The sequence below is a fragment of the Engystomops pustulosus genome, chromosome 6 (genome assembly GCF_040894005.1).
Source record: "Engystomops pustulosus chromosome 6, aEngPut4.maternal, whole genome shotgun sequence".
Taxonomy (NCBI): Eukaryota; Metazoa; Chordata; class Amphibia; order Anura; family Leptodactylidae; genus Engystomops; species Engystomops pustulosus.
The window spans coordinates 186095266-186110334 of NC_092416.1; the positions used below are offsets into that span (position 1 = coordinate 186095266).

The 15069-nt window shown below is 52.1% G+C and overlaps 1 protein-coding gene across 1 annotated transcript in view; it reads left to right on the plus strand.

Annotated features, from left to right (window-relative positions):
- The first annotated feature begins 1665 nt into the window (after nt 1–1665).
- RAB40B (RAB40B, member RAS oncogene family) overlaps nt 1666–15069 on the plus strand; it is a 30006-nt gene continuing 16602 nt past the window's right edge. Inside the window, 2 exon segments of the mRNA XM_072112697.1 lie at nt 1666–1936; nt 5411–5670. Coding sequence (XP_071968798.1) covers nt 5523–5670 — 148 coding nt within the window. The 5' untranslated portion in view covers nt 1666–1936; nt 5411–5522.

Sequence of the window (15069 nt, forward strand, 5' to 3'; positions counted from 1 at the left end):
AGCTCTTGTGTCACCCCCTCATCCTCATAGACTGTAAGCTCTTGTCACCCCCTCATCCCCATAGACTGTAAGCTCTTGTGTCCCCCTCTCACCCTCATAGACTATAAGCTCTTGTGTCCCCCCCTCATCCTCATAGACTGTAAGCTCTTGTGTCACCCCCTCATCCTCATAGACTGTAAGCTCTTGTGTCACCCCCTCATCCTCATAGACTGTAAGCTCTTGTGTCACCCCCTCATCCTCATAGACTGTAAGCTCTTGTGTCACCCCTCATCCTCATAGACTGTAAGCTCTTGTGTCCCCCTCTCACCCTCATAGACTGTAAGCTCTTGTGTCACCCCCTCATCCTCATAGACTGTAAGCTCTTGTGTCACCTCCTCATCCTCATAGACTGTAAGCTCTTGTGTCACCCCCTCATCCTCATAGACTGTAAGCTCTTGTGTCCCCCCCTCATCCTCATAGACTGTAAGCTCTTGTGTCACCTCCTCATCCTCATAGACTGTAAGCTCTTGTGTCACCCCCTCATCCTCATAGACTGTAAGCTCTTGTGTCCTCCCTCATCCTCATAGACTGTAAGCTCTTGTGTCACCCCCTCATCCTCATAGACTGTAAGCTCTTGTGTCACCCCCTCATCCCCATAGACTGTAAGCTCTTGTGTCACCCCTCATCGTCATAGACTGTAAGCTCTTGTGTCACCCCCTCATCCTCATAGACTGTAAGCTGTTGTCACCCCCTCATCCCCATAGACTGTAAGATCTTGTGTCCCCCCCTCATCCCCATAGACTGTAAGCTCTTGTGTCACCCCCTCATCCTCATAGACTGTAAGCTCTTGTGTCCCCCCTCATCCTCATAGACTGTAAGCTCTTGTGTCACCCCCTCATCCTCATAGACTGTAAGCTCTTGTGTCACCCCCTCATCCTCATAGACTGTAAGCTCTTGTGTCACCCCCTCATCCTCATAGACTGTAAGCTCTTGTGTCCCCCCTCATCCTCATAGACTGTAAGCTCTTGTGTCACCCCCTCATCCTCATAGACTGTAAGCTCTTGTGTCACCCCTTCATCCTCATAGACTGTAAGCTCTTGTCCCCCCCTCATCCCCATAGACTGTAAGCTCTTGTGTCACCCCCTCATCCTCATAGACTGTAAGCTCTTGTGTCCCCCCTCATCCTCGTAGACTGTAAGCTCTTGTGTCCCCCCTCATCCTCATAGACTGTAAGCTCTTGTGTCACCTCCTCATCCTCATAGACTGTAAGCTCTTGTGTCCCCCTCATCCCCATAGACTGTAAGCTCTTGTGTCACCCCCTCATCCTCATAGACTGTAAGATCTTGTGTCACTCCCTCATCCTCATAGTTTTTCCCCCATGATCTGTACAGCGCTGCGGCATATGATGGCGCTATAGAAGCCATGACTGGAGGCTATAAGAAGGGTCTGTGAGCAGAGTAGTGATACACACCACCAGGTATCACTGCTGACACATTCACATCATGTATGTGTTAGGACAGTCAGCTGACATTCCGGTACAGTGTACCAGCGGGGTCGCGAATGCGGCAATCCACCCACGGCGCATGCGCCAACAGCTCAACGCGCGTTTGTAAACAAGGAAAACCCCTCCCATTCCCCGCCCTCCTCTCTCCATGCTCACGCCCTCTTTTTCCCTTACCTGGAGGCGAAATGAAGAGTGGGAGAAGGCTCCGCCCACACAGTGATGGATGGCCGAAAGGGCCAGTGAGGGAAGACTGATCCCATAGCAACTGTCAGCTCGGCCAATCAGAGGCGCGGGAAGGCCGGGCGCGAGCTGTCATCCTGAGAGGACTTCTCCACGTCTGGCAGAACGGCTGCAGCTGGAGACGAGAGAGGTGAGAGAGGAGCGGAGCCCGGGGACACTGAGAAGAGGAGAGAGAACGGAGCGCGGCCCCGAGACACCGGGAAGACGAGAAAGGTGAGAGAGAGGTTATATACAGTGTATGGCGGGGAGAGGGGGGGTATATACAGTGTATGGAGGGGAGGGGGGTATATACAGTCTATGGAAGTGGGGTATATACAGTGTATGGAGGGGAGGGGGGTATATGCAGTGTATGGAGGGGGGGGGGGTATATACAGTGTATGGAGGGGAGGGGGGGTATATACAGTGTATGGAGGGGGGGTATATACAGTGTATGGAGGGGAGGGGGGTATATGCAGTGTATGGAGGGGAGGGGGGGTATATACAGTGTATGGAGGGGAGGGGGGTATATACAGTGTATGGAGGGGGGGGTATATACAGTGTATGGAGGGGGGGGGTATATACAGTGTATGGAGGGGGGGGTATATACAGTGTATGGAGGGGGGGGTATATACAGTGTATGGAGGGGGGGGGTATATACAGTGTATGGAGGGGGGGTATATACAGTGTATGGAGGGGGGGGGTATATACAGTGTATGGAGGGGGGGGTATATACAGTGTATGGAGGGGGGGGGTATATACAGTGTATGGAGGGGGGGGGGTATATACAGTGTATGGAGGGGGGGGGGGTATATACAGTGTATGGAGGGGGGGGTATATACAGTGTATGGAGGGGGGGGTATATACAGTGTATGGAGGGGGGGTATATACAGTGTATGGAGGGGGGGGTATATACAGTGTATGGAGGGGGGGGTATATACAGTGTATGGAGGGGGGGGGTATATACAGTGTATGGAGGGGGGGTATATACAGTGTATGGAGGGGGGGGTATATACAGTGTATGGAGGGGGGGTATATACAGTGTATGGAGGGGAGGGGGGTATATGCAGTGTATGGAGGGGAGGGGGGTATATGCAGTGTATGGAGGGGGGTATATGCAGTGTATGGAGGGGAGAGGGGGGGTATATGCAGTGTATGGAGGGGAGAGGGGGGGTATATGCAGTGTATGGAGGGGAGAGGGGGGGTATATGCAGTGTATGGAGGGGAGAGGGGGGGTATATGCAGTGTATGGAGGGGAGAGGGGGGGTATATGCAGTGTATGGAGGGGAGAGGGGGGGGTATATGCAGTGTATGGAGGGGAGAGGGGGGGGTATATGCAGTGTATGGAGGGGAGAGGGGGGGTATATGCAGTGTATGGAGGGGGGTATATGCAGTGTATGGAGGGGAGAGGGGGGGGTATATGAAGTGTATGGAGGGGAGAGGGGGGGTATATGCAGTGTATGGAGGGGAGAGGGGGGGTATATGCAGTGTATGGAGGGGAGGGGGGGTATATGCAGTGTATGGGGGGGAGGGGGGTATATGCAGTGTATGGAGGGGGGTATATGCAGTGTATGGAGGGGGGTATATGCAGTGTATGGAGGGGGGTATATGCAGTGTATGGAGGGGGGTATATGCAGTGTATGGAGGGGAGAGGGGGGGTATATGCAGTGTATGGAGGGGAGAGGGGGGGTATATGCAGTGTATGGAGGGGAGAGGGGGGTGTATATGCAGTGTATGGAGGGGAGGGGGGGTATATGCAGTGTATGGAGGGGAGGGGGGGGTATATGCAGTGTATGGAGGGGGGTATATGCAGTGTATGGAGGGGGGTATATGCAGTGTATGGAGGGGGGTATATGCAGTGTATGGAGGGGAGAGGGGGGGTATATGCAGTGTATGGAGGGGAGAGGGGGGTATATGCAGTGTATGGAGGGGAGAGGGGGGGTATATGCAGTGTATGGAGGGGAGAGGGGGGTATATGCAGTGTATGGAGGGGGGTATATGCAGTGTATGGAGGGGGGTATATGCAGTGTATGGAGGGGAGAGGGGGGGTATATGCAGTGTATGGAGGGGAGAGGGGGGTATATGCAGTGTATGGAGGGGAGAGGGGGGGTATATGCAGTGTATGGAGGGGAGAGGGGGGGTATATGCAGTGTATGGAGGGGAGAGGGGGGGTATATGCAGTGTATGGAGGGGAGAGGGGGGGTATATGCAGTGTATGGAGGGGGGTATATGCAGTGTATGGAGGGGAGAGGGGGGGTATATGCAGTGTATGGAGGGGGGGTATATGCAGTGTATGGAGGGGGGGTATATGCAGTGTATGGAGGGGAGGGGGGTATATGCAGTGTATGGAGGGGAGGGGGGTATATGCAGTGTATGGAGGGGAGAGGGGGGGTATATGCAGTGTATGGAGGGGGGGTATATGCAGTGTATGGAGGGGAGGGGGGTATATGCAGTGTATGGAGGGGAGAGGGGGGGTATATGCAGTGTATGGAGGGGAGAGGGGGGGTATATGCAGTGTATGGAGGGGAGAGGGGGGGTATATGCAGTGTATGGAGGGGAGAGGGGGGGTATATGCAGTGTATGGAGGGGAGAGGGGGGTATATGCAGTGTATGGAGGGGAGAGGGGGGGTATATGCAGTGTATGGAGGGGAGAGGGGGGGTATATGCAGTGTATGGAGGGGAGAGGGGGGGTATATGCAGTGTATGGAGGGGAGGGGGGGTATATGCAGTGTATGGAGGGGAGAGGGGGGGTATATGCAGTGTATGGAGGGGAGAGGGGGGGTATATGCAGTGTATGGAGGGGAGAGGGGGGGTATATGCAGTGTATGGAGGGGAGAGGGGGGGTATATGCAGTGTATGGAAGGGAGGGGGGGTATATGCAGTGTATGGAGGGGAGAGGGGGGGTATATGCAGTGTATGGAGGGGAGAGGGGGGGTATATGCAGTGTATGGAGGGGAGAGGGAGGGTATATGCAGTGTATGGAGGGGAGGGGGGTATATGCAGTGTATGGAGGGGAGAGGGGGGGTATATGCAGTGTATGGAGGAGAGGGGGGGTATATGCAGTGTATGGAGGGGAGGGGGGTATATACAGTGTATGGAGGGGGGGTATATACAGTGTATGGAGGGGAGAGGGGGGGTATATGCAGTGTATGGAGGGGAGAGGGGGGGTATATGCAGTGTATGGAGGGGAGAGGGGGGGTATATGCAGTGTATGGAGGGGAGGGGGGGTATATGCAGTGTATGGAGGAGAGGGGGGGTATATGCAGTGTATGGAGGGGGGGTATATGCAGTGTATGGAGGGGGGGTATATGCAGTGTATGGAGGGGAGAGGGGGGTATATACAGTGTATGGAGGGGAGAGGGGGGGTATATGCAGTGTATGGAGGGGAGGGGGGTATATACAGTGTATGGAGGGGAGGGGGGTATATGCAGTGTATGGAGGGGAGAGGGGGGTATATACAGTGTATGGAGGGGAGAGGGGGGGTATATGCAGTGTATGGAGGGGGGGTATATGCAGTGTATGGAGGGGAGGGGGGTATATGCAGTGTATGGAGGGGAGGGGGGTATATACAGTGTATGGAGGGGAGAGGGGGGGGTATATACTGTATATGGTGTCTGTATGTACCGGGCCCCTATGTCTTTGGATCTGTAGGTGATGTGGTTCTGGTTCTGTATGTTCTGGGCTCACACTTTCTCTTCTTTGGTCTCTCAGACTTTTTTCTGGATCCTGGTGATGAGTCTCCCACCGGCCGCATCACTGTGACCCCCACATCCCGCACCTCATGATGGGCTAGGGGGGCCCCCACCTATATGGTCTATAGGAAATGAGAATGACCCACAGAGCCAGCCCGGTAAAAGCCTACGACTTCCTGCTCAAGTTTCTGCTCGTTGGGGACAGTGATGTTGGGAAAGGGGAGATCCTGGCCAGCCTGCAGGACGGCGCCACCGAGTCACCGTATGGATACAATATGGGTAAGTCCTATACAGCACAGCAACGGCATGTAATCCCGTTATCTATAGTATAACTATCTATATAGTAGTTATATTCCTGTACATAGGGGGCAGTATTATAGTAGTTATATTCCTGTACATAGGGGGCAGTATTATAGTAGTTATATTCCTGTACATAGGGGGCTGTATTATAGTAGTTATATTCCTGTACACAGGGGGCAGTATTATAGTAGTTATATTCCTGTACATAGGGGGCAGTATTATAGTAGTTATATTCCTGTACATAGGGGGCTGTATTATAGTAGTTATATTCCTGTACACAGGGGGCAGTATTATAGTAGTTATATTCCTGTACACAGGGGGCAGTATTATAGTAGTTATATTCCTGTACATATGGGGCAGTATTATAGTAGTTATATTCCTGTACATAGGGGGCAGTATTATAGTAGTTATATTCCTGTACACAGGGGGCAGTATTATAGTAGTTATATTCCTGTACATAGGGGGCAGTATTATAGTAGTTATATTCTTGTACATAGGGGGTAGTATTATAGTAGTTATATTCTTGTACATAGGGGCAGTATTATAGTAGTTATATTCCTGTACATAGGGGGTAGTATTATAGTAGTTATATTCCTGTACATAGGGGGAGTATTATAGTAGTTATATTCCTGTACATAGGGGGAGTATTATAGTAGTTATATTCCTGTACATAGGGGCAGTATTATAGTAGTTATATTCTTGTACATAGGGGGCAGTATTATAGTAGTTATATTCCTGTACATAGTGGGCAGTATTATAGTAGTTATATTCCTGTACATAGGGGGCAGTGTTATAGTAGTTATATTCCTGTACATAGGGGGCAGTATTATAGTAGTTATATTCCTGTACATAGTGGGCAGTATTATAGTAGTTATATTCCTGTACATAGGGGGCAGTATTATAGTAGTTATATCCCTGTACATAGGGGGCAGTATTATAGTAGTTATATTCCTGTACATAGGGGCAGTATTATAGTAGTTATATTCCTGTACATAGGGGGCAGTATTATAGTAGTTATATTCCTGTACATAGGGGGCAGTATTATAGTAGTTATATTCCTGTACATAGGGGGCAGTATTATAGTAGTTATATTCTTGTACATAGGGGGCAGTATTATAGTAGTTATATTCCTGTACATAGGGGGCAGTATTATAGTAGTTATATTCCTGTACATAGGGGGCAGTATTATAGTAGTTATATTCCTGTACATAGGGGGCAGTATTATAGTAGTTATATTCTTGTACATAGGGGGCAGTATTATAGTAGTTATATTCCTGTACATAGGGGGCAGTATTATAGTAGTTATATTCCTGTACATAGGGGGCAGTATTATAGTAGTTATATTCCTGTACATAGGGGGCAGTATTATAGTAGTTATATTCTTGTACATAGGGGGCAGTATTATAGTAGTTATATTCCTGTACATAGGGGGCAGTATTATAGTAGTTATATTCTTGTACATAGGGGGCAGTATTATAGTAGTTATATTCTTGTACATAGGGGGCAGTATTATAGTAGTTATATTCTTGTACATAGGAGGCAGTATTATAGCAGTTATATTCTTGTACATAGGGGGCAGTATTATAGTAGTTATATTCCTGGACATAGGGGGCAGTATTATAGTAGTTATATTCCTGGACATAGGGGGCAGTATTATAGTAGTTATATCCCTGTACATAGGGGGCAGTATTATAGTAGTTATATTCTTGTACATAGGGGGCAGTATTATAGTAGTTATATTCTTGTACATAGGGGGCAGTATTATAGTAGTTATATTCCTGTACATAGGGGGCAGTATTATAGTAGTTATATCCCTGTACATAGGGGGCAGTATTATAGTAGTTATATTCTTGTACATAGGGGGCAGTGTTATAGTAGTTATATTCCTGTACATAGGGGGCAGTATTATAGTAGTTATATTCTTGTACATAGGGGGCAGTATTATACTAGTTATATTCTTGTACATAGGGGGCAGTATTATAGTAGTTATATTCTTGTACATAGGGGGCAGTATTATAGTAGTTATATTCCTGTACATAGGGGGCAGTATTATAGTAGTTATATCCCTGTACATAGGGGGCAGTATTATAGTAGTTATATTCTTGTACATAGGGGGCAGTATTATAGTAGTTATATTCCTGTACATAGGGGGCAGTATTATAGTAGTTATATTCCTGTACATAGGGGGCAGTATTATAGTAGTTATATTCCTGTACATAGGGGGCAGTATTATAGTAGTTATATTCCTGTACATAGGGGGCAGTATTATAGTAGTTATATTCTTGTACATAGGGGGCAGTATTATAGTAGTTATATTCCTGTACATAGGGGGCAGTATTATAGTAGTTATATTCCTGTACATAGGGGGCAGTATTATAGTAGTTATATTCTTGTACATAGGAGGCAGTATTATAGTAGTTATATTCTTGTACATAGGGGGCAGTATTATAGTAGTTATATTCCTGTACATAGGGGGCAGTATTATAGTAGTTATATCCCTGTACATAGGGGGCAGTATTATAGTAGTTATATTCCTGTACACAGGGGGCAGTATTATAGTAGTTATATTCCTGTACATAGGGGGCAGTATTATAGTAGTTATATTCTTGTACATAGGGGGCAGTATTATAGGAGTTATATTCTTGTACATAGGGGGCAGTATTATAGTAGTTATATTCCTGTACATAGGGGGCAGTATTATAGTAGTTATATTCTTGTACATAGGGGGCAGTATTATAGTAGTTATATTCTTGTACATAGGGGCAGTATTATAGTAGTTATATCCCTGTACATAGGGGGCAGTATTATAGTAGTTATATTCTTGTACATAGGGGGCAGTATTACAGTAGTTATTCTCTTGTACATCTCCTCCTCTGGGGTTATTACTCAGCAGATGGTTGGATTCTTGTGACGTCTTCGGGTCACTCTGGTGCTGCTGTTGTTGTGTCTTGTAGTATTGAGGTATTTGCGGTGGACGGGGTTGAGCTCCTCCCTGTCTTGTCATGTTGGGGATGAGTGACAGTCCTCCAGGCAGCGGGGGGTTAATGTTTGGGCGATCCTCTCTGTGTAATGCTGTATGGTTCAGGCTTTGCTATAGATACAAATACCTTCTCCTATCTTCGGCCTCCTCCCTGATGCCACACATGGTCAGGACATGCTGGGAGTTGTAGTCAGTAATCTGCAGACCATGCATGTGATAATGATCCATCCCGGCCTCTAGTCCTGATCTCACAGCTGGGAGGTTTGCTACAATGTATCAGTCTGAAGCAGAGAAGAGATTTGTTGTAATTCTGTTTAATCTCTGATCAATTAGACTGATACAATGTAACAAACCCTCAGCCGTGTGAACAGGGCTGTATTGTGTACCTGCCGCGAGCTTCTTGGCCGCAGTAACATTCCCACAAGTGATCCCATGGAGGGCGACACCCTGAGCCGCCAGCGCACGAGGCGTGGTGCCGCACAGGTAACCCAATTCCTGCACAGTCTGGTATCAGCTGCTGTTATGTAATGTTGGGTCACCACTTAGTGGGTCAGGTTTCTGAGTGTCAGCTCTGCAGGTCAGAGGTCAAGGTGCAGTGTCCTCGGGTGTCTCTTGAGGGGGTGGATCCCTCTGATGCACCCTAGGGGGGGCGTCTGGGGGAGTCACATTCTGCAGATATGGGGGCCTCTTGTAGGACTACATCTGTTTCCATGCCCGGGCTTGTTTGCCCTAAAAGAAACCTAGCCCAGAGAGTCACCGCTCTATAGAGCCGGGGGTGGCGCCACGTTGATCATACGAGGTATTACATTGTCGTCTGGTGTCGGAGGTAAACATTAGACCACCTGATGTCTCCACCAGAAGGATTATTACAGAGATCCCCCTCTATAATCCCATATATAATCTCTGATAATCCGGCCCCAGGGAGGATATTCCTGATCTTCACACGTCTTGGAGTCGCTGACGTCCCTCCACTTTCCATCCTTCCAGTATCCTAATCTTTAAGGATCGTCCTCCAGGATTTGCTGAATGCCGGTAAATCCGGGATTATATTTGCCGGATTACCAGGGTTGTCCTACCGTTCTTCAATCCTGCATTCGGGTGTGCGGTGTCATCCTACAAGGCCGGAGGCTCCACCACCACCATCATCCTCCTGTCACACAGCGGGTGCGGATCCGCCATCGCGCTGGATTGGCCGGGATGAGGACGCTCATCGGAATTGGACAGTAGAAGATTGGAAAAACGTTGCCTGGTCTGATGAGTCTCGATTTCTGCTGCGACATTCGGATGGTAGGGTCAGAATTTGGCGTCAACAACATGAAAGCATGGATTCATCCTGCCTTGTATCAGCGGCTCAGGCTGGTGGTGGTGGTGTCATGGATCCATCCTGCCTTGTATCAGCGGGTCAGGCTGGTGGTGGTGGTGTCATGGATCCATCCTGCCTTGTATCAGCGGCTCAGGCTGGTGGTGGTGGTGTCATGGATCCATCCTGCCTTGTATCAGCGGCTCAGGCTGGTGGTGGTGGTGTCATGGATCCATCCTGCCTTGTATCAGCGGCTCAGGCTGGTGGTGGTGGTGTCATGGATCCATCCTGCCTTGTATCAGCGGCTCAGGCTGGTGGTGGTGGTGTCATGGATCCATCCTGCCTTGTATCAGCGGCTCAGGCTGGTGGTGGTGGTGTCATGGATCCATCCTGCCTTGTATCAGCGGGTCAGGCTGGTGGTGGTGGTGTCATGGATCCATCCTGCCTTGTATCAGCGGGTCAGGCTGGTGGTGGTGGTGTCATGGATCCATCCTGCCTTGTATCAGCGGCTCAGGCTGGTGGTGGTGGTGTCATGGATCCATCCTGCCTTGTATCAGCGGCTCAGGCTGGTGGTGGTGGTGTCATGGATCCATCCTGCCTTGTATCAGCGGGTCAGGCTGGTGGTGGTGGTGTCATGGATCCATCCTGCCTTGTATCAGCGGGTCAGGCTGGTGGTGGTGGTGTCATGGTGTCTTTGGGCCCCTTGGTAACCCCACAGCCTACCTGAGTATTGCTGCTGACCATGTCCACCCCTTTATGAGCACAATGTACCCTGTAACATCTGATGGCTACTTTCAGCAGGATAATGCGCCATGTCATAAAGCTGGAAGCATCTCAGACTGGTTTCTTGAACATGACAATGAGGTCACTGGACACAAATGGCCTCCACAGTCACCAGATCTCAATCCAATAGAGCATCTTTGGGATGTGGTGGAACGGGAGATTCGCATCATGAATGTGCAGCCGACAAATCTGCAGCAACTGTGTGATGCCATCATGTCACTATGGACCAAAATCTCTGAGGAGCTTCCAGCACCTTGTTGTATCTATGCCACGAAGAATTGAGGCAGTTCTGAAGGCAAAAGGGGGTCCAACCCGTTACTAGCATGGTGCACCTAATAAAGTGGCCGGTGAGAGTATATATGATAACTTCCATTACACATCATGTCACACATCTCTCAGCACACGTGATGGCTCACACATCATACAGGGCTCATGTGTTATAAGCTCTCCCCTGGCGGCAGTATCTTGGTGTTGGAGGTGATGATGGGGGTGATGGTCCCGGAGTGTTTGGTGATATGTCGGCGCTCCCAGCTTATCAGCAGAGCATCGTCCTGGCCGCTATTCACACTGCACCCCACACAGAACCTGCTCTACCGGTTCCAGACTCCATGATGTCACCTCCGTCTCCTCTGACTTTTACCTGCCCGGACTTGTTGCCGTCACCTCCGTGGGAACAGACGGGATTGTTCTTCTCCCATGAGATTCCCTATAAATCACGCCGGCCTGATAGAATTAAAGGGGAGGTCTGAGATTGAGCTGAGCGCGCTCAGTGCCGTCCCCTATAGATGGAGCTATACAAGCCTCATATTGAGACTCCCCTGCTGGATTGATTAGTCATGCCTGCTCCCTATGGATACTTCATCTACAAGGATCATACTGAAACCATGTGGGATTGATTAGCCGTGTCTGCCACCTATGGATACTTCATATACAGGGATCACGGTGCCATGATGCAGGATTGATTAGTAATGTCTGCTCATCCTGTTCTTTCCGCTTTTTATGTCCGGTTTCTGGCGTTCTTCCCTTGGTGCCGGCCCCACTCCTCGTTCCTCCTCCTCGTTCACGCTCCTGATTCTTCCTTGGGGGCGGGTGGTGAACTACAAGTACCAGCATAGACACTTATTCACTATCTTTACTTCTGTCCTATGACTCAAGAGCAGAACAAAAGGTTCTGTGACTTTCTAGTCTCTGGTGTGATTCACTTTCCTCGCCAGGCGCTTGATGTCAGTGAATAGAAACCTCAGGGATCATCGGCCAGACACCTGAACAATCCTTATACTTTGGAGCGTTTGGTCCGGGACGATGCATGTTACATGTACTGAGACATTGTAACAAAGTTTCAGGACGGAGTGTGCGGCGCATGTGTGCGGCAGGAACGTGGAAATGGGAAAAGGAAACAATCCGAGAGCAAGACGGGAAATGGGCAATTACTGAGGAGGAAACGGGAAGATCTGGAGATACAAATTATGTCCACTCCAGAATGCTGCCCCCTACCTGTACGGCCTATACAGCGTTGCAGGCACCATACATAGCACTGGCTGCAGTCTGCAGGGAGTATATTCATGATATGTTGGTTTCCTGCAGGTTGCAGCGCTGTGCAGAGGGAGGCAGTGCTGTGGAGAGGGAGGCAGCGCTGTGATAACTTGTATCTGGCGGCTCTTGGCACGTCGGGCAGTGCACACTACACCCGCCCACGTCCTGAGCCCTCCCCCCGGCCAGAAGACTTTGGACGCCGAGTTTAGATAATCCAGATCTTGTCTCGTGTTTACACTTTACTATCAGCACCAACGCACGTTTCCGGCCGCCTGCCCCGGTGTGTAACGTGCTGCGCCCCCCGGCTGCCTGCCCCGGTGTGTAACGTGCTGCGCCCCCCGGCCGCCTGCCCCGGTGTGTAATGTGCTGCGCGCTCCGGCCGCCTGCCCCGGTGTGTGACGTGCTGCGCGCTCCGGCCGCCTGCCCCGGTGTGTGACGTGCTGCGCCCCCCGGCCGCCTGCCCCGGGGTGTGACGTGCTGCGCCCCCCGGCCGCCTGCCCCGGGGTGTGACGTGCTGCGCCCCCCGGCCGCCTGCCCCGGGGTGTGACGTGCTGCGCCCCCCGGCCGCCTGCCCCGGGGTGTGACGTGCTGCGCCCCCCGGCCGCCTGCCCCGGGGTGTGACGTGCTGCGCCCCCCGGCCGCCAGCCCCGGGGTGTGACGTGCTGCGTCGCTCCGGCCGCCTGCCCCGGGGTGTGACGTGCTGCGTCGCTCCGGCCGCCTGCCCCGGGGTGTGACGTGCTGCGTCGCTCCGGCCGCCTGCCCCGGGGTGTGACGTGCTGCGTCGCTCCGGCCGCCTGCCCCGGGGTGTGACGTGCTGCGTCGCTCCGGCCGCCTGCCCCGGGGTGTGACGTGCTGCGTCGCTCCGGCCGCCTGCCCCGGGGTGTGACGTGCTGCGTCGCTCCGGCCGCCTGCCCCGGGGTGTGACGTGCTGCGTCGCTCCGGCCGCCTGCCCCGGGGTGTGACGTGCTGCGTCGCTCCGGCCGCCTGCCCCGGGGTGTGACGTGCTGCGTCGCTCCGGCCGCCTGCCCCGGGGTGTGACGTGCTGCGTCGCTCCGGCCGCCTGCCCCGGGGTGTGACGTGCTGCGTCGCTCCGGCCGCCTGCCCCGGGGTGTGACGTGCTGCGTCGCTCCGGCCGCCTGCCCCGGGGTGTGACGTGCTGCGCCCCCCCGGCCGCCTGCCCCGGGGTGTGACGTGCTGCGCCCCCCCGGCCGCCTGCCCCGGGGTGTGACGTGCTGCGCCCCCCCGGCCGCCTGCCCCGGGGTGTGACGTGCTGCGCCCCCCCGGCCGCCTGCCCCGGTGTGTGACGTGCTGCGCCCCCCGGCCGCCTGCCCCGGTGTGTGACGTGCTGCGCCCCCCGGCCGCCTGCCCCGGGGTGGGGTGTAACACGTTGTGTGGTGGTTGCAGCGGGTGAGGCGCCGCAGGCAGCGGGTTGTAGTGTGGGGTGTCACTAGTTTCCCTTCTCCTGTATCTGGTGACATATGGCTGCAGCTCAGGTAAACACGGTTTCTATTGAATTACAGCAAGCGGAGATCTTGTGAGGAATCCAATATTAGAGGTTGCAGTTTTGCCAGGAGCGCCCCCTCCCCCTCCGCTACCTGTCGCCCAGCAATCGCTCAGCTTGCGCTTCCTCAACATGCTGGAACCCTTCCCCTTTAAGCCGCGGCAGCTGCCAAGAAAGTAATTTGTGAAATTGCACGTTCCGTCCCGCTCGCCCACCTACCTCTGTTCCTGCCACATTGGCACAAAGAGAGAGATTTCTGCGGAGCGGGAGCTCACACGGAATAATTAGCCGGTCCTCACCGCTCCGGAGCTGTCATCCGCCTTTCATCACCCACCACCAAGGAATATACCAGCGCGTTATTAATGGGACTTAAAGGGGCGGGCCGGATCACCAGAGGAATTTGTAATCATATAGGGGGGTTGTTATAGCAATAAACGGTGTTAAGGGGGCGCTACAGACCCCTGATTCCAGAGGTTGGTGTCTTTTATACATTAGTGGTTCCGGGAGTTTGGATCCGGATCGCCACATCCAATGCCCGAAAATCCAGAAGCTTCACACTTGTTCAGGCAGATTCCCGTAATCCGGAATACTTGGGAGCCGCATTACTGGGAGGGACCGATTGCTGCAACTCTTAGGGCTGCACAAGTCTTCATCCTTTAGCATATGAATAGTTAAGAGTTCCTATTCACTAACAGCAAGCAGAGATCTTAGCCTTTGTATTACATAGAGTCGCTCGCTGTGGAGCCGTCCCTTTAAGTGCAGTGAGCGGCCTCGCTATCCCAGGATGCACCGGGGCGGTGTTATTTACATGGAAATACTTCCCTAAGATAGAACTTGGTCGGGGGCCAGGACGGATAAAGCAGATTCCAGGGAACGTGACCAGTGTATTCCAGGACCCTGCACCTCGTGTACCCCAATATCTGTGTCCTCCAGGGTGCTACAAACCGTATGCACCCCAAAACAGCAGCCCCCACCCCACAGGAACGCAAGAAATCTAAATCCCTCTGGTGCCAACAATTTGCATTCTGTGCCCCCATCTGTAGGCACTTTGGGGCTGCTGACCCTCCCCCATCTGTTGGTACTGCTGAGCCCCCCCTGTATGCTGGCACTTTGGGACTGCTGAGCCCCCCATCTGTTGGAACTGGGTCGGTCATTGCCTTGTACCTGGTGCTGGGCCCTGAGGACATTTATGGTCCCTGTGGCCCCCGATTATAAGTTTTCTGGTATTTGTGCTGCAATGTGTGTACAGGATCCGGTGCTCCCCAGAACCTGCCGGCCCAG